Here is a 22,962-nt window from a genome sequence, read left to right on the forward strand (position 1 = left end):
CTTTGAAATCTTGCAGATGTTTTAAGGTTATAAAGAGCATAATAAATTTTTAGTCAAAATATATTTGGTTATCTTCTACAAAAAACTGATGACGTCAGCTCAAAAGTTTGCCGAATAAATCGTATCTAAAATGTACAAAATATGATGAGTCTGTACTTGTGATTTATCATTCCATTCATATTTTTGGATTTGCATATGCAGGGTGACTCAAAAAAATTAATGAAGGCGTGAATTTATTTTATCGATTTAATCAGGAATTACAAAACCGAATGCTTTGAAATCTTGGGAATATTTTAAAGTTATTATAAGCATGGTAAACTTTTGTTCAAAATGTATTTGTTCATCCCTCCTAAAAAAATTGATGACGTCACCCTTAAATTTTGCTGAATAAATCCTGTCTAAAATGCAAAAAATATGATGAGTTTGTACTTGTGATTTATCATTCCATTCATATTTTTTAGATTTTCTTAAGAGGTGGTTCAAAAAAATTAATGAAGTCAATTTATTTTATTGATTAAATTAAAGGCAACACTTATTATTAGTATTACACCCCAACCAACCCAATTTGGTAGACACAAAATTTGTTAAAGGAAAAACTCGGTTGAAACATAAGGGTAGCACGCTTATTTACATCGATTTTAACATTACAGACCTGCATTTGTTTTATGCGTTCACTTGGTTCCGCGAATGTGAAATAGACATGTTTATAATCAACCAATTGTGAATTTCACCGTCAAGAATTAAAATAAAACCCAATGTTTTATATAATAAGCGGAAGTCGAAGCAATAAAACCGATGTTCGTTTTGTTTACAGTTTCTCTGTTTGACTTTCACGTATGCTGTTACGCTTGTCATCTTAAATTAAGAATGTTTATACATAAACGATTTTCAGTTGCCGTATACGCGAGTAAATTGTTTCGTTATTTTATTGATTATAAAAAATCAATATTCAAAACGACCCAATTCATTTTCCCGAAAATTTGGGAATACAATAATTTTATTCTTAGTATTACACTACATCTATCCCAACTGATATACGTGTCCTTGCAAAAATGTTGATGACGTCATCGCAATTTTTTTTTAAATTCCCACTACAAAAATGTAATGAGAAAAAAAACACAATAGGCATGCAGTCGTCAAGTTTCCGACAGCGAGGGAAGTACTGTCTAAACTCTTTAGACCAATTTTTCAGTTTATCGATGTCCCCACTTTTCGATTTTCGCCTATTTCGATTTTTCAATTTTTCGACTTCTCGACTTCTTTAGTTCTGGATTCACTGTTTTTTCAGTTTCTCGATGTCCCTAGTTTTTGAATTTTTCGATATTTCGATTTTTCGGTTTTTCGATTTTTTACTTTTTACTTCCAATTTTTCGATGTTTCGACTGTTTAATTATTCGATTTTTCAGTATTTTTAAATTTTGGAGTTTCAATTTCTCGATTTTTCGATCTTTCAGTGTTTCCATTTTTAAATTTTAGGTATCCGAATTTGTATTTTTTTTTTGATGTTTGAATTTCTCGATTTTTCAATTTTTTGATATTTTAATTTGTTCGTGTTTTAAATTTTAGATTTTTCGATTTTTCAGTTCTTCAATATTCCTATTTTTCAATTTTTCGATTTTTCAATTTTGCGGTTTTACGATTTTTTTATTTTCAATTTTTTACCGACTTGTATATGTCAATTTTTCAATTTTTAGATTTCTCGATTTTTCAATTTTTAACTTTTCGATTTTTTGATTTTTGCCTATTTCGGTTTCTTAGTTTTTCGATTTTTCGACTTCTCAACTTTTCGACTCCTCGATTTCTCGATCCTCTTATTTTGCGATTTCTCGATTTCTCAGTTTTTGAATTTTTACTTTTCAGTTTTTCGATTTTTCGCTTTTCCAATTTTTCGATGCTTCCATTTTTCAGTTATCCGATTTTTTAATTTTTCAATTTTTTAAATTTTGGAGATTCTATTTCTCGATTTTTCCATTTTTCGATATTTTAATTTTTCAATGTTTTAAATTTCAGATTTTTTGATTTCTCGATTTTTCGATTTTTCAGTTCTTATCTTTATTTCTATTTTTCAATTCTTCGATTTTTGAATTATTCAGTTTTGCGGTTTTACGATTTTTTTGTGTTTCCATTTTCTGCCATCTTGGTTTTTCAATTTAAAAAAGTTTTCGACAGTTTTGAGAACTTCTCAATTTCTGTTTTTTACAATTTTTCGATATTTTAATTTTTCCATTTTTAAAACTTAGACAATTCAACTTTTCTATTCTTCAGTTTTGCGATTGCTGAGAGCCTTTTAAGGATGTAGCGTTACTGCTGAAAGTTTTCCCATACAATGTATGGAAAATAACTATAAAAATCGTCAATAATGATCTGTATATGCATGATTACCGTTCTAAAATACTAGTATTGCTAATTTAGGACGTTTTGCTAGTGTCAAACACAATTAAAGAAGTAATTCTTAGTGATTTAATTAATTTTTTGCACACAGGCGTTATCTTAGTTGTTTAAAGTTATAACGTAATTTTGTATAATTTTTAACAAGAGGAAGGTGTGTTAAAATTTGTTTTTTAGTACGATAAAATAGTTTTTTTGTTATCAGCTTAATCTTTACCTATTATATTACACGTGTCTTATATTTCATAAGAATCCGTTCAAAAATACCTGAGTTATTGCGCTCGAAAATGTTATGTGTTACACCCGGTGCATATATGTATGTATTTCTTTTTTAAAACTGAAAAACTTCTAATCTATATTTTTAAAATTTAAAGTACCTGACCTACGTATAACTATCATTTATTTCTTGGAAAAACTTGGTCAAGGTGGATTAGATAAAGAGGTTTTATCGGTCACCAACATATAAATGCATCACTCGACTAGATACGGGTATTTACAAAGACAGTGTTTTATGTAATCTAAGTTTTGCATAATTTAATAATGAAAAAAACCACAACGATTTTTTCAGTTTTCCAACATAACTTTGACAGTTCATACAGTGATACACTAATTTCTACGTTTTTTAAGTTGCTGCATTCATCAAAGAAAAATGATTTTGAATACAGATTTAACCTTGCCCTGAAAATGCATAACCATTTCTTTTAGTTTGTTTTAGTTTTTTTTTTTATTTTAAATTGTGTTCATATTTCCAGTGTTCTGTTTCAACTTCACAAATCTATAACTTTCTTCACAGAAACGTTTAACGTAACCGGTGAATAAAGCAATTTTTTTTTGCTTGTGATTTTCATGATTAGGTAGATTAGATAAATTTACCTTTGTACTTAAATATAAATAAAAAGTGAAATTTTTACAAAGACGTCACAATTGAGGTATTTAAAAGATCATTAGACTTGAACTTGAAAACAACTTCAAACACACATTGGAAATATTAGAAATCCTAATTAGATACAGTCATACGGCAAAAATTTAATTTTTACGTCATTTATTGCGTCAGCCGCGTTTATCTTAAAAAACAAAATGAAGTGGCATTTAAGGTAGTTTACAGGACATCTAGATAAATACCATTAGGCAATTAAAAAAAAAATGTAGAAAAAAAATGCATACAACGTCGATATTTAGATACACTAGGATGTAAAATGTACAGTTGAACCAGCCCCGTAGCTAGAAAACTTATTCAGGGGGGGCAAGTTTGTCGACAGAGGGGGCTTCATGTAAATATTTATATTTTAATAATACACTCAGATAACTACTTTATTTTTTCTGAGTTTTTATATTTGAAAGAACATTAAAGTAATTGGAAACGTCGATTTTTTACGCTAAATTTTCGTAAAAACCTGTCGAAGTCCAAAAAATTATTACGGTACTTGGTTAAAATGCTGGTTAAAACAGAGAATGTAGATTCACAAACAGCTGTACTGCATCCAAAAATTTGTGTAGTGGCCATATAGGTAACATCCAATTTGTTTGAGTTTATTTTTTTGCATGTTTAGTACATATTTTAAAAATCCGACTTCGAAACCAAATATTTCGAAAATTTTGGTACGGAACCATGAACTCGTCATGTTTTTTTAAACTCGTCGAGATGTGTATTTCAGAATTTTTTGTCAACTTTAACAAAAGCTCAATTTTTGGAAACCCATATAAAATTTTTGACTTTTCCCAAGCATTTTCGAAAATGACCAAAAGAATTCCTTTGTTCATCTCGATTTCTTCCAAAAATCGTTTTGGATTCAATTTTTTTGAAAATTCTTACATTTTTTGCAGAATCGACGGAAGAAAAATGGCAATTTTTGAGAGCCTGTATCAAATTTTTGACTTTTTTCAAGCACGTTCGAAATTACCAAAAGGGATTCCTTTATTGATTTCGATCTCCAGATGTTGTTTTTGGTTGTTTTTTCGAAAATTCGTACAATTTTTCCATAATCGCCAAAAGAAATATGGTAATTTTTGAGAAATTTTGAAAATTCCAGCTCGAAACCGAGTATTTCGAAAATTTTGATCCGGAACCTTGAACCTGCCATATTTTTTTAAGTTCGTCGAAATCTATATTTCAGAATTTTTTGTCAACTTTTACGAAAGTTCAATTTATGAAAACCCATATAAAATTTTTGGCTTTTCCCAAGCATTTTCGAAAATTACCAAAAGAGATTCCTTTGTTCATCTCGATTTCCAGAAATCGTTTTGGATTCAATTTTTTTGAAAATTCTTACAATTTTTCCAGAATCGACACAAGAAATATGGCAATTTTTGAGAACCTGTGTCAAATTTTTGACTTTTTTTCAAGCACGTTCGAGATTACCAAAAGGGATTCCTTTATTGATTTCGATCTCCAGATGTTGTTTTTGGTTATTTTTTCGAAAATTCGTACAATTTTTCCACAATCGCCAAAAGAAATATGGTAATGTTTGAGAAATTTTGAAAATTCGAGCTCGAAACCGAGTATTTCGAAAATTTTGATCCGGAACCATGAACCTGTCATGTTTTTTTAAGCTCGTCCAAATCTATATTTCAGAATTTTTTGTCAACTTTTACGAAAGTTCAATTTTTGAAAACCCATATAAAATTTTTGACTTTCCCCAAGCATTTTCAAAAATTATCAAAAGAGACTCCTTTGTTAATCTCGATTTCCAAAAATCGTTTTGGATTCAATTTTTTTGAAAATTCTTACAATTTTTTCAGAATCGACGGAAGAAATATGGCAATTTTTGAGAACCTGTATCAAATTTTTGACTTTTTTCAAGCACGTCCGAGATTACCAAAAGGGATTCCTTTATTGATTTCGATCTCCAGATGTTGTTTTTGGTTTTATTTGGTTGAAAAGTCGTAAAATTTTTCAGCAATCGCCAAACGAAATGTAATTTTTGAACTTTGAAACCGAATGTTTCGAAAATCTTGATCTGGGACCATCTAGACCTTGTGTTTTTTGATTGAGCTCGTCGAGATCAACATTTCAGATTCTTTTGTGGATTTTTAGTCAACTTCAACAAAAGCTAAATTTTTGAAAATCTATAAAATGTTTTTGACTTTTCCCAATCGTTTTCGAAAATTAGCAAAAGGGATCTCTTTATCCATTTCGATCTCCAAATGTTGTTTTTGGTTTTATTTTCTCGAAAATTTGTACAATTTTTCCAAAGCCGCCAAAAGAAATGTAATTTTTGAGAAATTTTGAAATGTCGACTTTGAAACCGAATTTTTCGAAAATCTTGGTCTGGGACCATCAAGACCTTATGTTTTTGGATTAGGCTCATCGAGATCTACATCTCGGAACTTTTTGTTGATTTTTTTGTTAATTTCAACAAAAGCTCAATTTTTGAAAATCCATATACATTTTTTGACTTTTCCCAAGCATCTTCGAAAATTAGCAAAAGGGATCTCTTTATTGATTTCGATCTACAGATGTTATTTTTGGTTTTATTTTTTTGATATTTCGTCGAATTTTTCCACAATCGCATAAAGAAATAAGTTTTTTTTAAGCCACTTTTGAGATTTTTTAGAAATTTTAGGTAGAAACCCAATATTTCGTAAATTTTGCTCCGGGAGCATGAACATGTTTTTCGATTAAGCTCATCGAGATCTATATTTCAGAATTTTTTGTCAACTCTAACAAAAGCTCAATTTTTTAAAACTAAATAAATTTTGATGTTTCTTAAGCATTTCCAAAAATTACCAAAAGTCATTCTTTTATTTATTTCAATCTTCAGATGTTGTTTTTGGTTTTATTTGTTCGAAAATTTGTAAAATTTTTCTAGAATCGTCAAAAGAAATAGGAGTATAATTTTTGAGAAATTTTAAAAAGTCGACTTGGAAACCGAATAGCAGCAAGACCTTATGTTTTTTGACTAAACTCGTCGAGATATACATCTCAGAATTTTTTGTAGATTTTCAGCCAATTTCAACAAAAGCTCAATTTTTGAAAATCTATAAAAAAATTTGACTTTTCCCACGCATTTTCGAAAACTAGCAGAAGGGATCTTTTTATTGATTTCGATCTCCAAATGTTTTTTTTTTGGTTTTATTTTTTCGAAAATTCGTACAATTTTTCCAGAGCCGCCAAAAGAAATGTAATTTTTGAGAAATTTTGAAATGTCGACTTTGGAACCGAATTTTTAAAAAATCTTGGTCTGGGACCATCAAGACCTTATGTTTTTTGATTAAGCACATTGAGATCTACATCTCAGAATTTTTGTCGATTTTTTGTCCATTTCAATAAAAGCTCAATTTTTAGAAAATCCATATAATATTTTTGACTTTTCTCAAGTACATAGTAGGCTATGGAATAAAATGTCACATGTTCATTTTTTTTATACGGTCAACATCAACGGTAGTGTGATATTGCCAAATAATATACCCTGTAAGACAATAAAGGTGGGGCGGGTGGGGCCAGTTAATATGCTTCGGCAATCGGCATTATATTGAAATTTTATTACTAATTTGAAATTTATAATGTATAAGTCTTCCAGGGGGGGCAACCACAACTGCTAGGGGGGGCTCAGCCCCCTCTTGCCCCCCCGTAGCTACGGGGCTGAGTTGAACGACGTCGAAACTCAGTAGTGAAAAAATATTAGGAGTAGTTTATTTCAAAATTTTGAATTCCACGTCACATATAAGTAATTTGTAATTAATAAAATCACGCGGAATAATAATTAGACACACTGTGCATGCAATGTGAATTTTATCATTTTTTCACTAAACGAGATGGTTAATTAATTTATTTTATGATTTTATTTTCAGGACTGTGTTATGCAGAATTTGCTGCCAGAGTGCCCAAAGCAGGGTCAGCTTACGTTTACAGTTATGTTTCTGTGGGCGAAATTGTTGCATATGTTATTGGATGGAACTTAATCCTGGAATACGCAATCGGTAAGTACGCACATTAAACAGAAAAAACTGTTTCTATTATTGTTGAAAATTAATTAAAACAAAAACAACGTCTGTCGTAAACTTCTTATCAAAAGCCGTTGAAAACAGATTTGAAGGATAAAACAAGGTAACGTTACCTAAATGAAACAAAACGTTAACGGTTACGACAAGAGTCGTTTTTGTTTTACTTACTTATTAAAAACTCTTGAAAATAGATTGATCAATGTGAAAGTTCGTTAACAATTTTTATTTTTGCTTATTTAGGAACAGCCAGTGTTGCCAGAGGTTTAAGCGGATACATAGACGCCCTTACAGACAGTCAAATCAAAAATGGCATGGAAAGTTGGGCCAAAATGGACATCGATTTCATGGCTTCGTATCCTGATTTTCTGGCCTTTGGATTTGTTATGCTGCTTACAGGTTAATATGCATCTTAAATGCATTTTTTTGCGATTGTTGTTTAACGATGCGGTGTGGTGGATAGAGCACTTTCGTCGTTCGAGGTCTGCATGTTTTTATTTCAAGTTATTTACCTCTGTTACGTTGCAAATTTCGTAACAACAAAGTGGGATTTTCTGACTTTAATATTTAAGCTGTAAATATCAGAATTAATGGTACACTTATTTGAAGTCAAGGTGACGCAATTAACGTCACGCATGTCGTGTGGGGTTAATTTTATAGAAATTCCAAAGAGTTTTTAAAAAATAGTTAAACTATTTTAAGTTAAATATGAAGTTACTTTAACTCATTAATATTGTTATGAAGAGAAAAAAAAACACAGAAAATAGTAGTGCGTTGATCACTTTTTCTTCATTTTTTTTTAAGCTGGTATTTCACTTATTGGAATTATGACGCTTAATTGTATCATATGACAAAAAATTTTTGGTAAGCACACGTAATATAGAGCTAATTGCAAAGAAAAAAAATTGGATAAATATAAGTGTAAAAATCTAAATTTTCTGTTATCTGATCTTTTTAATCATGTGGTACACAGACTCTGTTATTCTGATGTACTGGACTGATACTGTCTTTCAAAATAACTATGGTATTTATTCTCACAAAAGTTCATTAGAATTTTTATTCTGTAGTCGGTTTTTAGTAAAACTAATTTTTTTATCTTCGAACGAGCGGTTTTTATTAAAATCTGTTTAGATACCCTCGCGTCCCGTGCTGCTTCCTCCTCACTGCTGCCATCTAGTTGTAGCGCCAAATTTGAAATTTTAAATGTAGGTGACCACAATTCGGCCAACCTGACATTATGATCGTCCCGATCATATACACAAAGTAAAACATAAGGTACATAACATAATAAGTGACAGAAAACATAAGGTGCTTAAAACTTCAGTCACACAAACATCATAAGTTAGTGAAACATAAAATGTTAAAAACATAAGTCACATAAATCCAATACATAATATAACGCCTAAATAACATAATGATAAGACGCACATAAGTATCTAAAGTACATAAATCACATAAGTAATTAGGACACATAAAAATCATAAGGGTATTAGAGATGAATTAGAAAACCCAATCGCTTAAAAGACGGCTTAAAAGACGAATATGTTAGCGTCAAAACTAGAACGAGGTGGAAACAAAACTAAGAAACACAACATTATGAAATAATGAACAAATGAAACTAATCTCTTTGTAACTTATTGAAGCCAAAGCTTCATATTCTCAGGACAACATACTCCCTCAAATGGGATTTGCGTTACTTGGAAACCTTCAACGTCTGTAATCCAATAACGATCATTGCCTAATGACTTCTAAAAGTTTTTTATTAATATCTGGTGTAACATCTATGTTTTTTATCATCACATAATCACCGACATTGTACGGTTTAGGAGGTCTATGTTTTTGGTCATACATGCGCTTATTGTATGCTTGTAACTTTTCATTCTGAGACTGAGCCTTTTCTCGAACCACGGCTAAGTCATCTTCTTTTCCAGCTTCAGCGCCCAATAAATTTCTTAAAGGATCGCTAGGATCGTTTTGACTAATACCGAACAATAAAACGGATGGAGAATTACCAGTGGATCTACAAAACGAATTGTTAATAGCAAATTCAACTGTTCCCAAAGCTTTCTCCCACTTGTTTGTTAAAATAGCCAATTTTGACAACATTGGTGTTAAGTCTCGATTGATTCTTTCGATCTGACCGTTTGATTTTGGTGACCCCGTCGCGACTTTAATATGCTGAATCATATGTTCTTGAACAAACTTTTCGAACTCATTAGAGGTAAAACAGGATCCCCGATCGGATACAATACGTAATGGTACACTATAGTGCCTAAAATAATTTTCTAACTGATTGATTACTTCACAAGTTTTGGTGCTCTTGACTGCATACAGTTTTACGAATTTAGTGAAACAATCAATGATTTCAAAAATGTATCTTTTACCTGTCGAAGTTTTTTCTAATGGACCATAATGGTCAATATGTATGGTGACAAAGGGTTTATTTCCCTTAGGGATATTGTGTAACTCACTCGGCACAGCGCCACCAATTGGTGAAAAGGTGATACATTTCAAACAATTTCGAACATGATTTTTCACTTTTTCTTTAATACCAGGAAACCAATAGCTGCGTTTTAGATACTCCATAGTTTTGTCCACGCCAACGTGACCGAAATTATCATGACACATAGTTAAGATCTGACTTTCCATCAACGAAGGAACGTAAAATAAAAGCTTTCCTTTGCTCTTTCTATACACTAGTCCATTCCTAAGTTCAAATTTTGTACTTTCGCGGATTTCCAATTCAGACTTAACCTTTTGAATACTCGAATCTAAATTTTGAGAAATAGCTAAATTTTGTTCCAGTGTATTTTCCTCTAGTACTAAAATATTGTTGGCTCGACTTAAAGCATCAACATGGATCATCCGTGTTCCTGGACGATGTTGCAATTCGTAGTCATAATTTTGTAAGAATAGTGCCCACCTAGAAATTCGAACATTAATATTTTTTTTATTCAGAGTAAGCCTAAAACTATCACAGTCTGTGACAATCGTAAAATGTATACCGAAAAGATATATATGAAATCGTTTAATAGCATAAATAGCGGCTAAACATTCCAATTCAAAGCTGTGATATTTAGATTCGGTTTCGGTCGTCCTACGACTAAAATAAAAAACAGGATGAAACTTTCCCGACGACTGTTTTTGAAGTAACTCCAAACCCAGATGTGCATGCATCGCAGTGCAACTCTGTTTGGGTATGCGGATTATACACAGCTAAAAGAGGATAAGAAGCTAATTGATTTTTTACTTGTTCAAATGATTCAAGTTCTTTTTCACCAAACCGAAACTCAACATTCTTTTTTAACAAGTCATATAAAGGTTTTGTAAGGACGGAAAACCCATTTATAAATTTTCGAAAATAACTAGCAATACCAACAAACCTATGAACTTCCTTAGCATTTGTAGGAATTGGATACTGCAAAATTGCTTCAACATTTTTCGGATCAGGTCTGATCCCATCATTGTTTACTAGATATCCTAAATAAGAAATTTCAAACATAAGAAAAGCACATTTATCAATTCGAAAAAGCAAATTGTGTTGGGAGGCTGCACCAAATACTTCTTTCAAAATATCTAAATGTTCTTCGTAACTGTTGGTCGCTATTAGAATGTCGTCTAACTACAAAATAATTTTGTTTGCTCGAATTAATTTATTGAAAACTAAATTAATAAATCTGTTAAAAACTCTTGGGGCATTAGTTAACCCAAAAGGCATTCTAAGATATTCAAATTGCCCTAAAGGTGTGATAAAACTAGTAAATTTAATCGACGATTCTGCTACACGAACATGATGGAAACCATCCTTAAGATCAAGGGTCGTAAAATATCTTTTGTTTCGAAGTCGATCCAGATTGTCTTCTATCAAAGGAGTAGGAAAGTTGTCTTTAATAGTAATTTTGTTTAATTCGCGATAATCAACGCAAAGCCTTAAATCACCTGTCTTTTTTCTTACCAGTACAATTGGACTACAGTAATCAGAGCTACTAGGTCTAATAATGCCTCGTTCTAATAGATCGTCTAACATGTTTTGTAATTTTTCTTTTTCAGAAAAGGATAAACGCCGTGGCCTAAAAGAGATTGGTTGATCATTCTTAACACAAATGTTCATTTCGTAATTACAATCAATCTTTGGCGAGTCATTACATAAATAAAAATTATCATACACTTCCAAAACTTCCACTTTTTTATCATAATCTAAACAAGGATTGATCTGTACTTCTTTGTTACTTTTTATTTCTTCACCTACCTTAAAATCGACATGTAAAATTTCGTCAAAGTTATTTACTTTCTCAAATTCGTTTGAAATAATTTTTAAATGATCTCCTAACGTAAACGTAAAACCCTTGGCATTGAGAAAATCTCTACCTAATATAGCGTTAAAGGACATGGTGCTACTAGGAACTACATAGAATTTTATGGGTAAAACAGTTTCATTAACAAATACTTCCGTGTTAAAAATACCCAAAATATCAAGCTTCGATCCATTCACACCCACGAAATTTAAATTTGGATTTAGACCTTCATTGAAATTATTTTCGGTGACATACCGAACTTTTACAACTGAAATTGGGCTACCTGTATCGATTAATGAATTCAAATTATAGCTACATTCGGTTTGACAATCATCTTTAACATTAATCTTAACGTTTACCATATAGGGATCTTGTGTCTCGGTTGATATCACATTGGTGGTGTTGTCTTCCTTTTTATTCCCTGGACAATTCCTCTTCTGATGTTCCTTTGAACCGCAATTGTAACAGGAACCCTTTTCCTTCACCGGAATTGGACAATTTGAGGCGAAATGGCCCACACCATTACAATTATAGCATCTTCTAATTATGTTCTGATTTGGAGGGGTTTTACTACTGCCCTTCGCTCCTACAGACCCCGGAGAATAAGTTCCTCTGTTTTCGTTATGCTTTCGGAAACGTTGACCAACAGATTGAGTCGAAGGTGTACGGGTCTTTCTAATCTTCTCATAAACTTCAATTTTTTTCTTTAAGTCGACATAAGTTTTAGCTTCATACAACAAAAATTTGTGTTCAGGATCATCGTTGATACCTTGAATGACATACAGTAGACTCGCGATAGTGTGAACTAATTAAGGTAAGCCTTGTTCACATTTACGAATTGTTCATAGCAGCGAGGGTATGTGAAAAATATGTGTTATTATAAAGAACTTTTATTAAACAAAAAACGTAAACTGATACATAAATTTATTTTGAAAAGTAACTTGTAAGTGTTGTCTGTTTTAGCCTCTTTTGAGACTTTTCAAATGCTTTTGATCGTAGTTTTGATAAAATCAAGAAATCTGAGTAATTTGCCCCATTTTCTTTGGCCCAACTAATAATTTTATTAAATGCTTCTACAGCTTCTTCGTGTGAAACAGAATCCTTTAAAGTTTCTACAGTTAAGTCTTCTTCATGTTCACTTCCTTTGTTTGTATAGTCAGTGTTCTTGTCTTCTTCTAAAAGTTTGTCGTTATTCCATTGGTCAATATCGTTATTAGTACACTGAACCTCTGGATTAATCGAATTCAAAAATTATTTTACTTCAGAGACTGTTTTGTTAACAGCATTGCATTGCAACTGTTCCTTTAAAATGTTTAGCGGTAGGTGTATCATCATCTGGGTCGTTATCACCTTGGGAAAGTATATTAGTCCAACATCGGTTTTTGGTTCTAACGAATCCCACGTTAAGTGCAAATTTGTAACTGCATCTTTTAACGTTAATTTTTTTAAAACGTCTGTTATTTTTTCTGGTCTGTTACTCAAAATAGGCAAGGACATGTTTCCTATGAATAACATAAATGTAATAAATTGCGTAGGCCTCTTTGACAAAATCTTACTTAGCTGTTCACATTAACGAAGCACGTTGTTCACGTTACCGAGGTTGTGCACTAAAATTTGTGTGTTCACGTTAGGCGGATGTTCACGTTAACCGGTGTTCACAATATCGCGAGTCTACTGTATTCGATTACTGACTCCTCTTCAATTTGACCCTTTGAAGCGAGTTCACGCATCTTCAACAAGTATTCCTGGAGAGATTCTTCTTTTTTCATTTTTCTATTATTCAGCATGTGATGCAGTTCAGCAGTGCTCACCTTCTTGGAAAATTCACTCAATAACCTGCGTTTCAAGTCCTTCCATGTACCCAAATTGCTCTGACTTTGGATAAATAACTTAGCAAGCCCAGTTAATGATTTCTTTGCAAAAACTAGTCGTTGCAGTTCCGACCACTTCATAAGTTTAGCGATGTCTTCAAAGTCTGCGACCCAAGTCTCGATTGCATAATTGTCATCACCACTAAAAGTGCGTACGGAATCTTCGATGTCTCTGAAAGACATGGTGAACGTAGGGACTGCTGCCGCGCCTGCTCGACCATCATCACTGTCTACCGGATCATCTTCGTCGTCCTCGTCTTCACTCTCTTGTTCTTGAACAACTCTTTCTTGTGTAAACAGATCAAAATCAGTCAACACTGAACAAATTCTCTCGGCCACTTCTTGGTGAGTACCTGCACAATTCAACCCCAGTAGAAGGCCGACTCCACAAAGTTCTGCGATCGTAAAATTCTGCACTACCTCATCCACTTTCTCATTGAAGTCATCTGATGCGATCTCAAAAGGGAAACCAGTCCATTAACACAGCTTCTGTCTGTTCAACCGACTATACCGTCGTCAAAGGCAAGGCCGTATAGCGTACGTACCGATGCATAAGGACCATTCTTAATAGCGTCGTCACACAACTCCACTTCTTGGAGGGTTCTTGCCATCTTCTCCTTTTACGAAAAACGTGATGAGTTGACATAACCTCACATTTCCCACGTGCTTGACTCTTCTACCATTTATCCGTGTAACTATTCCATGAATCAGCACTTCACAAACACAAATCGGACATTGGTCATTCCGATGTTAAGGTCGTTCATCCCACTCCTGAAACTGTAGTCGGTTTTTTAGTAAAACTAATTTTTAGTCTTCGAACCAGCGGTTTTATTATTCTGTTTTTGATGCCCTCCCGTCCCGTGCTGCTTCCTCCTCATTGCTGCCATCTAGTTGTAGCGCCAAATTTGAAATTTTAAATGTAGGTGACCACAATTCAGGCAGTTTCCGATTTATAAATGGTACGGAGTAAATGAGTGTCAATATGATAAGCAAACTGGCATTTACGGTGATCTGTTACTAGCAGATTTACTTGTCAAGTTAAGCCAGTTTTAACTAAGTCAAATATTATTATGTCGATCTTAATGACGGCTATCACAATTAAATTTTGTCTTGAAAAAATTTCTTTATAGTTCAAAGGATGTACCAATGCACTTATTTACTGACTTCGTTATGATATTTCAAATTTGTGGTAAAACGCTAGGCAAAATTTTCTCCAAAAAATTGACAACGCTGCCTCAAAAAAATCAATCTTTATTAAATAAAAAAAAATCTTTATTAAATAATTATTCATCTTAGGAACGGAGAATACGTTTGGGTTTTAAATAACATTTAACTTTGAGTAATTCACGTATGTGTTTGTTTCGGAGTTTGTCTTTCTTGTCACTACTAATCTAAGGTGACTTTAAGATATTTTAGTTCATTTGCTTGAATTTTGCTTCTAAGATTGTCGTTACGGGTCCAAGCACCACATCCGTAAATCAAAATAGTCAATTGTAAGTTTATTTCTTTCGTACAAATGGTGTATTTAAGAAATGGAATAAATTATTTCCACTCGTTATGTGGCTGTTTATTTTTGTCTTCATATGACCATGAGCCTTCAGTACTGCTCCAAGATACTTAAAGTCATTAGTTTAGTTCATACTTTCACCTTGTATGGAAATATTTTATCCTATTGTCTCACATTTGCTTACTACCATAGTTTCATTCTTTTTATATTTCGTCGTCTGAGAACTTGTTTGATCTACAAACCAGAGCGCACTCAGGCCAATATCGTCTCTAAGCGATTTATTTGTAAGCCGACTTTCATTAGAGCTGATCTGATGCACATCCACTAGGAAGAACTAACCCGTTTCGACCATCTGGTCGGACTTTAAGTGAACAAAATTGTTGAACATTTTAACGATTTAATACATAATGTTCTCGAATGACAAAATTAACGCTCACCAAAATTTGCCACCAACAATGACGTAATCTCCAAATTTTACGATAGTAGATGTAATTTAAACTTTATATCCTCCGTTTACTGTTTATGAGTTTGAGTGTTTACCTTAGATGTTAAGATTTTTGGAAAAAAAATCAACAACATTTTCCAGTTTATAGTTATTGGAAGCATGTTAAATCGTTAGTCAAAATAGATCCGATCATGTCCTCCAGGAATTGATGATGTCATCTTACAATTTTGTCGAATAAATGTTATTTAAATGTTAAAAAGTAGCAATCAGCATAGTCCTGAATTTGTGGTTTATAAATACGCTATTGAGAGTTTTCGGCTTTTCGATTTCTCAATTTTCCGATGTTTCAGTCTCAATTTTTGTCCTCTTCAATTTTATGGTTTCTAAATATTTCGATTATTCGATTTTTCAAATTTTGACATTTCTAAATTTTCGGTTTTCGGATTTCTGAAATAATCTTTTTTTATTTTCCCATTTCTCGACTTCCCAAAGTTTCGATTTTTCACTTCTTCAGTTCTTCAATTTTTCGATTCTTCAGGTTTTTGATTTTTCAATTTTTCAATTTTTCAAGCTTACGATTTTTCGAGTTTGCTTTTTTAGTTTTTCGATGTCCCAATTTTCCAATTTTTTAGTTTCTTAATTTTTTGGATGTTTCTTTCAGTTTTGGGATTTTTGAATATTTCGATTTTTCGATTTTTGGACTCCTGGATTTTTTACTTTTTTTATTTTCAATTTTTCGTTAAACTTCAGATTTTCAACTTTTCGATGTTTTAATTTTTCAATTTTTAAAGTTTTTCGGTTTCTCGAGTTTTCAGTTCTTCCTTATTTCAATTTTTCGATTTTCCGAACTTTTAAATTTTCGATTTTCCAATTTTTTTTCTTAAAATTTTTCGATTTTTCAATTTTTATTTGTCGATTTATCGAATTCAGACGTTTTGTTTAACTTTTCTTCTCGGCTTTCTACTCCTTAATTTCCCGATCCTCTGATTTTTCGATTTCTCGATGTCTCAGTTTATGAACTTTTCGATTTTCGATTTTGGATTTCTCGGTTTTTCGTTTTTTGATGTTTGCATTTCTCGATTTTTCAATTTTGCTATATTTTAATGTTCAATGTTTAAAATTCAAGATTTTTAGATTTATCGATTTTTGATTTTTCAGTTCTTCAGTATTTTTATTTTTCAAATTTTTCAAATTTTGACGTTGCTAAATTTTCAATTTATAGTTTCTCAATTAATCTATTTTTGATTTTCCCATTTCTCCACTTCTCAAAGTTTCGATTTAGCAGTTCTTCAATTCTTCGATTTTTCGACTTTGCTTTTTTGGTTTTTCGATTTCTCAATTTTCCAGTTTTTTAATTTTTCAATTTTTGGATATTTCTTTCAGTTTTGGGATTTTTCGAAACATCGAAAAATTGGAAAATCGAAAATTTAAAAATTCCGAAAATTGAAAAATTGAAATATAGAGAAACAGTTAAAATATCAAAAAGTTGAAAAATTGAGAAATCAAAGTATAAAACAGTCGAAAAATTGAAAAATCGAAAGTTTTAAAAACGAAAAATTGAAAACATAAAAAGTAAAATGTCGAGAAACCGAAAAATCCCTGAATTCAAAAAACCGAAAACTCGAAATACTAAAAAATCCCAAAACTGAAATTTCGAAAAATTGAAAAACTGAAAAATTGAGAAATCAATCGAAAAGTCAAAAAAGCTAAGTCGAAAAATCGAACTTAAAAAATCGAAAAATCAAAAACCTGAAAAATCGAAACGTTGAAGAACTAAAGAATTGAAAAATCAAAACGTTGAGGAACTACAGAATTGAAAAATTGAAGCTTTGGGAAATCAAGAAATTGGAAAATAAAAAAATAGATTAATTGAGAAGTCGGAAAACTGAAAATTCAGAAACGTCAAAATTTGAAAATTTAAAAAATATTGAGGAAATGAAAAATCGAAAAATCTAAAATTTAAATCATTGACAAGTTTAAATATCGTAAAATTGAGAAATGGAGAAATCCGAACATCTAAAAATCAAAAAAATCAAAATTCGAAAATCTAAAATTTAAAAATCGAAAAACTGAAAAACCAACAAATCGAGAAATTGAAACTCGAAAATTTAAAAATTGGAAAATTGAGAAATCGTGTAATTCAAAAATCGAAACAACGAAAAATCGAAAACCCGAAAAGTAAAAAATTTTCTCAACTTCTCGATCCTCTGATTTTTCGATGTCGCAGTTTTTGAATTTTTCGATGTTTCGATTTTTCAGTTATCCGATTTTTCAATTTTTCAATTTTTTAAATTCTGGGGTTCCAATTTCTTGATTTGTCGATTTTTCAGTTTTTCAATTTTTAAATTTTAGATTTTAGAATTTTTATTTTTCGATTTTTTCATGTTTGGATTTCTCGATTTTTCGGTTCTGCGATATTTTTATTGTTCAATGTTTTAAATTCAAGATTTTTTTATTTTTCAGTTCTTTAGAATTTCTATTTTTCAAATTTTGCGTTGCTAAATTTTCAGTTTTCTGCTTTCTCAATTAATCTATTTTTCATTTTCCCATTTTCCGACTTCTCAAAGTTTCGATTAATCAGTTCTTCAATTCTTCGACTTTTCGATTTTTCGACTTTGCTTTTTTGGTTTTTCGATTTCTCAATTTTCCAATTTTTTAGTTTCTTAATTTTCGGATATTTCTTTCAGTTTTGGGACTTTTCAATATTTCAATTCTTCAAATTTTCGTTTTTTACTTCCCGAGCGTAAGCAAAGGAAGTATTGTAATCGAGTCCGTCGGCCGACTCTCTACTTTTACGTTTTCTCGATCTTTCATGACCCCTAGAAGACGAAGAAATAGGTCTCCCATTTCCGTCTGTCTGTCCGTCTGTCCGTCTGTCCGTCTGTCCGTCTGTCCGTCTGTCCGTCTGTCCGTCCGTCTGTCCGTCTGTCCGTCTGTCCGTCTGTCCGTCTGTTGTCACGGATTTTTATTAGACAGATAATCTCCGAAAGTACTCGACCGATTGTTGTGAAATTTTGTACTTATATTAAGAATATCATGTAGATGGTAAAACGCTAACCAAAATTTGTCGAATCATCCCCACCACTAAAGCGATGACGTCACTTCAAAATTGTACATAGTAAATGGGTTTTCAATTGTATAAAATAACATAGTCCTACACATGTAGTTTACAACTCTGAATCGACTTTTCACCCGAAACGTCCAGATTTTTGGAAAAAAAATCAAAATTATAAAACAACATTTTGAAATTTAATTTTTAATCTGCTAACCAGAATGCTTTGAAATGTTGCACATGTTTTAAGGCTATAAAGAGCATCATAAATCTTTAGTCAAAAAATATTTGCTTATCCCCTCCAAAAACTTGATGACGTCAGCTCAAAAGTTTGTGGAATAAATCATATCTAAAATGTACAAAATATGATGAGTCTGTACTTGTGAACTATCACTCCATTAATATTTTTTGGATTTGCATATACAGGGTGACTCAAAAAAATTAATGAATGCGTAAATATATTTTATTGATTTAATCAGGAACTACAAAACCGAATGCTCTGAAATCTTGCAGATGTTTTAAGGTCATAAAGAGCATAATAAATGTTTAGTCAAAATATATTTGCTTATCCCCTCCAAAAACTTGATGACGTCAGCTCGAAAGTTTGCCGAATAAATCATATCTAAAATGTACACAATATGATGAGCCTGTACTTGTCATTTATCACTCCATTCATATTTTTTGGATTTGCATATACAGAGTGACTCAAAAAAATTAATGAATGCGTAAATTTATTTTATTGATTTAATCAGGAACTACAAAACCGAATGCTCTGACATCTTGCAGATGTTTTAAGGTTATAAAGAGCATAATAAATGTTTAGTCAAAATATATTTGCTTATCCCCTACAAAAACTTGATGACGTCAGCTCGAAAATTTGCCGAATAAATCGCATCTAAAATGTACAAAATATGATGAGTCTGTACTTGTGATTTATCATTCCATTCATATTTTTGGATTTGCATATGCAGGGTGACTCAAAAAAATTAATGAAGGCGTGAATTTATTTTATCGATTTAATCAGGAATTACAAAACCGAATGCTTTGAAATCTTGGGAATATTTTAAAGTTATTATAAGCATGGTAAACTTTTGTTCAAAATGTATTTGTTCATCCCTCCTAAAAAAATTGATGACGTCACCCTTAAATTTTGCTGAATAAATCCTATCTAAAATGCAAAAAATATGATGAGTTTGTACTTGTGATTTATCATTCCATTCATATTTTTTAGATTTTCTTAAGAGGTGGTTCAAAAAAATTAATGAAGTCAATTTATTTTATTGATTAAATTAAAGGCAACACTTATTATTAGTATTACACCCCAACCAACCCAATTTGGTAGACACAAAATTTGTTAAAGGAAAAACTCGGTTGAAACATAAGGGTAGCACGCTTATTTACATCGACTTTAACGTTACAAATCTGCATTTGTTTTATGCGGTCACTTGGTTCCGCGAATGCGAAATAGACATGTTTATAATCAACCAATTGTGAATTTCACCGTCAAGAATTAAAATAAAACCCAATGTTTTATATAATAAGCGGAAGTCGAAGCAAAAAAACCGACGGTCGTTTTGTTTACAGTTTCTGTGTTTGGCTCTCACGTATGCTGTTACGCCTGTCATCTTAAATTAACAATGTTTATACATACACGATTTTTAGTTGCCTCTGATACGTAGGTATACGTGAGTAAATTGTTTCGTTATTTTATTGATTATATTACAAATCAATATTCAAACGACCCAATTCATTTTCCCGAAAATTTGAGAATATAATAATTTTATTCTTAGTATTACACTACATCTATCCCAACTGATATACGTGTCCTTGCAAAAATGTTGATGACGTCATCGCAATTTTTTTTTAAATTCCCACTACAAAAATGTAATGAGAAAAAAAACACAATAGGCATGCAGTCGTCAAGTTTCCGACAGCGAGGGAAGTACTGTCTAAACTCTTTAGACCAATTTTTAAACTTTAGATTTTTCAATTGTTCGACTGTTTTATGTTTCGATTTCTCAATTTATCAATCTTTCAATATTTTAATTTTCCAATTTTCCGAATTTTTAAATTTTCCATTTTTCAATTTCTTTTTTGAGATCTCGATTTATCGAGATTCGGATGTTTCGATGTTTTGATTGGTCACTCTCTCGATGTATCAATTTTGTAACTTTTCGATTTTTCGATTTTGGCCTATTTATATTTCGAAACATCGAAAAATTGGAAAATCTAAAAATTAAAAAATAAATTGGAAAATTGAAGAATTAAGAAAGTATGGAAAATAATTAACCACCAAGACTGTGACTAAAAAATTGTAAAAATTAATACAAAATAGAACACAGTGCTTCTAAAACATAAAAATAACTGCACTTTCCCGAAAAAAATCTATTGCATAACTATGGTTCCACTAATATTGTTAATTTAGGACGTTCTGTTAGTATCAAACACATTTAAAGAATTAATTCTTAGTTAAACAAAAAAAAAATTGTTTGTAAATAAAAGCATCTAAATAATAACCATTTCCATTTCCCCCAGAAATGCTGAACGCTTAGAGTCGACATTGGCCTGAGCGCAGTCCGGTTTGTGGATCAAACAAGTTCTCAGACGACGATTTATCTTTATTCTGTTTTCCCCCAGTTCATTATACCATATTTTTGTGTGTAACTCTCTTGTGTTTGTTATGTTTCGGCTTTGACGGCATGCAACAACTCATCAGTAATTAAATTTTTTAAAAGAAGTCTAAAAAATGATGATTGCAAATTGTAAGGAAACTGTTGAACTGGTTGAAAAAATTAAAGCAAAATGGAGAGTGCACTCTCATTCTCTGTAATTTTTTTTTCAATTTCACAATATTTTTAAACTAAATTTATTGCTAAACAAAATACATAGTAGGTATAGATATAAAAGTGTTACTACTAACTAACTACTGTTAAAAAAATGCAACAAGACTTTCTTGATTTTTACTGTTTGAAAAATCTGAGATACTAGAGTACATCTAGTAATTTAACAGGATATTACAGAAGACAAAATTTCTGTTACCGGTAAACCTTTCAACTTTCGTGATGCTTATACTATTTTGTGTACGACCAACAAAATTCTAACATTTTTTTAATCTAATTTGTAAAGTTGAAAGAAATTCATCACACATCAACGAAGTCTGTTTAATTTTACAGTTCCGAAAATTTAATGCTAAAACATGTTCCAGGTCTACTTTCTGTCGGTGTAAAGGAATCCTCGCGGCTCAATAACGTTTTTACTGCCCTCAATCTGACCACTGTAACCATCGTCATTGTTTCTGGAGCCATTAAATGTAACAATCTGTATTACTGCAAAAAAACCCAAACTAAACTTTACATTTTAGCCGATCCTGCCAATTGGCAGTTAGACGTAGCAAATATAACAGACCCTGTAATCAAGGAAAACGCTGGGGATGGAGGTTTCATGCCTTTTGGAGTCGCTGGAATAATGGCAGGAGCAGCTCAATGCTTTTATGGATTCGTCGGGTTTGATGCTGTCGCTACAACAGGAGAAGAGGCCAAAAACCCCCAGAGGAACATTCCCTTAGCAATCGTTATTTCCTTGATTATCATATTTTTGGCATACTTCGGTATTTCGACAGTTTTGACTATGATGTGGCCTTACTACGACCAAGATGCTACGGCTCCCTTGCCCTATGTTTACGAAAAATTGGGATGGACTCCTATTAAATGGATAGTAACTATAGGGGCAGTGATAGCCCTTTGTACTAGTCTCTTAGGAGCTATGTTTCCTCTGCCTAGAGTTATCTATGCTATGGCTAACGACGGACTGATTTTCAAGTTTCTTGCCAAAATCAATCCAAAGACAAAAACTCCTATCATAGCCACAGTTCTATCCGGAATTTTGGTCGCAATTATGGCAATATTATTTAACACCGATCAGTTGATAAATATGATGTCTATTGGTACGCTTCTGGCTTATACCATAGTCGCAGTGTGCGTCTTAATTCTCAGGTATGAACCTGTAGAAGGAAACAGTTACCCCGACCTCGAACTAAAAAAAGAAGAAAACTACACATTCTTTGGAATGTTTAAACAAATTTTCAATTTAAATATGAACAAACACGCAACCTCCACATCCACAAAAATCACCAATTGGAGCATAATAATCTTCGCCGTTTTCACCGCGGGTTTTGATGCATTTATCATTTATGCCCTTGACGTCTTCGAAAAACCATATGTCTTGACTCTTTTTGTGATTGTCACTATAATCATGTTAATCCTTATCGTCGTAATAGCAAGGCAGCCTACTGACGAAGTTAAACTGTCTTTTAAAGTCCCGTGGGTTCCGTTTATTCCTTGTTTGAGTATCATAATTAACTTGTATCTAATGCTGGAATTAGATAAAGATACTTGGATTCGGTTTGCGGTTTGGTTGGTTATAGGTAAATTACTAAACTATGCTGTAATGATCTTCGGTAATTA

General features: G+C 31.9%; 1 protein-coding gene across 2 annotated transcripts in view; it reads left to right on the forward strand.

Annotated features, from left to right (window-relative positions):
- The window catches only part of LOC135139299 (cationic amino acid transporter 2-like), a 59,177-nt gene that overhangs the window by 34,957 nt on the left and 1,258 nt on the right, over positions 1-22,962 (forward strand). For both annotated transcript variants that reach the window (XM_064069483.1, XM_064069482.1), the window contains exons 3-6: positions 7,180-7,308; positions 7,573-7,728; positions 21,705-21,809; positions 21,861-22,922. In XM_064069483.1, coding sequence (XP_063925553.1) covers positions 7,180-7,308; positions 7,573-7,728; positions 21,705-21,809; positions 21,861-22,922 — 1,452 coding nt within the window. The remainder of the gene's footprint in view (positions 1-7,179; positions 7,309-7,572; positions 7,729-21,704; positions 21,810-21,860; positions 22,923-22,962) is intronic.

The sequence above is a fragment of the Zophobas morio genome, unplaced genomic scaffold (assembly GCF_036711695.1).
Source record: "Zophobas morio isolate AGI-343-1 ecotype UQ-CSIRO unplaced genomic scaffold, CSIRO_AGI_Zmor_V1 ptg000031l, whole genome shotgun sequence".
Taxonomy (NCBI): domain Eukaryota; kingdom Metazoa; phylum Arthropoda; class Insecta; order Coleoptera; family Tenebrionidae; genus Zophobas; species Zophobas morio.